General features: G+C 38.6%; 1 protein-coding gene across 2 annotated transcripts; it reads left to right on the forward strand.

Moving 5' to 3' along the window:
* Positions 1 to 359: 359 nt before the first annotated feature.
* On the forward strand, positions 360 to 662 carry LOC122709423 (small ubiquitin-related modifier 1-like). Of its 2 annotated transcripts, XM_043926772.1 has the most exons (2): positions 360 to 517; positions 590 to 662. In XM_043926772.1, exons 1-2 carry the CDS (start codon positions 360 to 362, stop codon positions 660 to 662), a joined length of 231 nt encoding a protein of 76 aa, XP_043782707.1. The 2 variants fall into 2 exon arrangements, with proteins under 2 accessions (XP_043782707.1, XP_043782705.1); XM_043926770.1 differs by having other exon boundaries at positions 360 to 662.
* The last annotated feature ends 411 nt before the right edge of the window (positions 663 to 1073 follow it).

Raw genomic sequence — 1073 nt, forward strand, 5'->3', positions numbered from 1 at the left:
GTCATAAATATTGCAGTGGAACAAAAATATCCTCTTGAAGATTAGCTCAGGGATAGAGTTTTGGCAACATGTAATTTTTTTCTTTTAACCACATTGAATTGTCTTATTTCTTATACTCACAAAGAACAAGATTCAAGATTTCTGCTACTTGCATTGGAAAAAGAATATCACTCACATGCTCACTGACTGGCACAGGAATCACAAAGTGCTGATTTGAGAAACTGGCTTCAAGGCGTAGAGGATGTCCTTCCAGCCTTGGTGTTGTGCTATGGGGAAAAGAGATTTATAAACTCCGGAGTAACGTTCTGCCTATCTGAGGCTGCTGCTGTGCAGAGACCCCAGGGGAAGTCACCGTCACCATGTCTGACCAGGAAGCGAAACCTTCAACCAAGGACTTGGGGGATAAGAAGAAAGAATATATTAAGCTCAAAGTCATCAGACAGGATAGCAGTGAGATTCACTTCAAAGTGAAAATGATGATACATCTCAAGAAACTTAAAGAATCAGGCTGTCAAAGCCAAGAAGTTCCCATGAATTCACTCAGGTTTCTCCTTGAAGGTCAGAAAATTGTTGATAATCACACTCCCAAAGAACTGGGAATGGAAGAAAAAGACATGATCAAAAGTTATCAGGAACAAACAGGGGGTCATTCAATGGTTTAGGTATTCTTTTATTTTTTTTTTCTTTTCCCTTAATCCTTTTTTATTTTTTAAAATAAATTTTTTGTAATGTGGTATTCAAAACAGAATTGAAAACCGGCACCCCAACTCTTTAATATATCTGGCAACTTGAATCCTAGAGCCCATTATTCATCATTGTTTGTTTTCATTGTGCTGACTTTTGGTGATCAAACCTCAGCCCCCTTCATATCACTCTGTCCTTTTTAAAAATTACATGTGTGCATAAAGAAGCCACCTTTTCCAGGACTGTGCATTTGCAGGCTTGTGATAAATAAGGTTGACTAACGTGAGTCTTCCTAATGACTCTCCAGTTGGCCCTGAAATTGTAGCATGTGATTGCTTCACTCCTGGACTATAACTTTCAGTGGGAGATGGACATTTTTCAGAAAACTG

The sequence above is a fragment of the Cervus elaphus genome, chromosome 15 (assembly GCF_910594005.1).
Source record: "Cervus elaphus chromosome 15, mCerEla1.1, whole genome shotgun sequence".
Taxonomy (NCBI): Eukaryota; Metazoa; Chordata; class Mammalia; order Artiodactyla; family Cervidae; genus Cervus; species Cervus elaphus.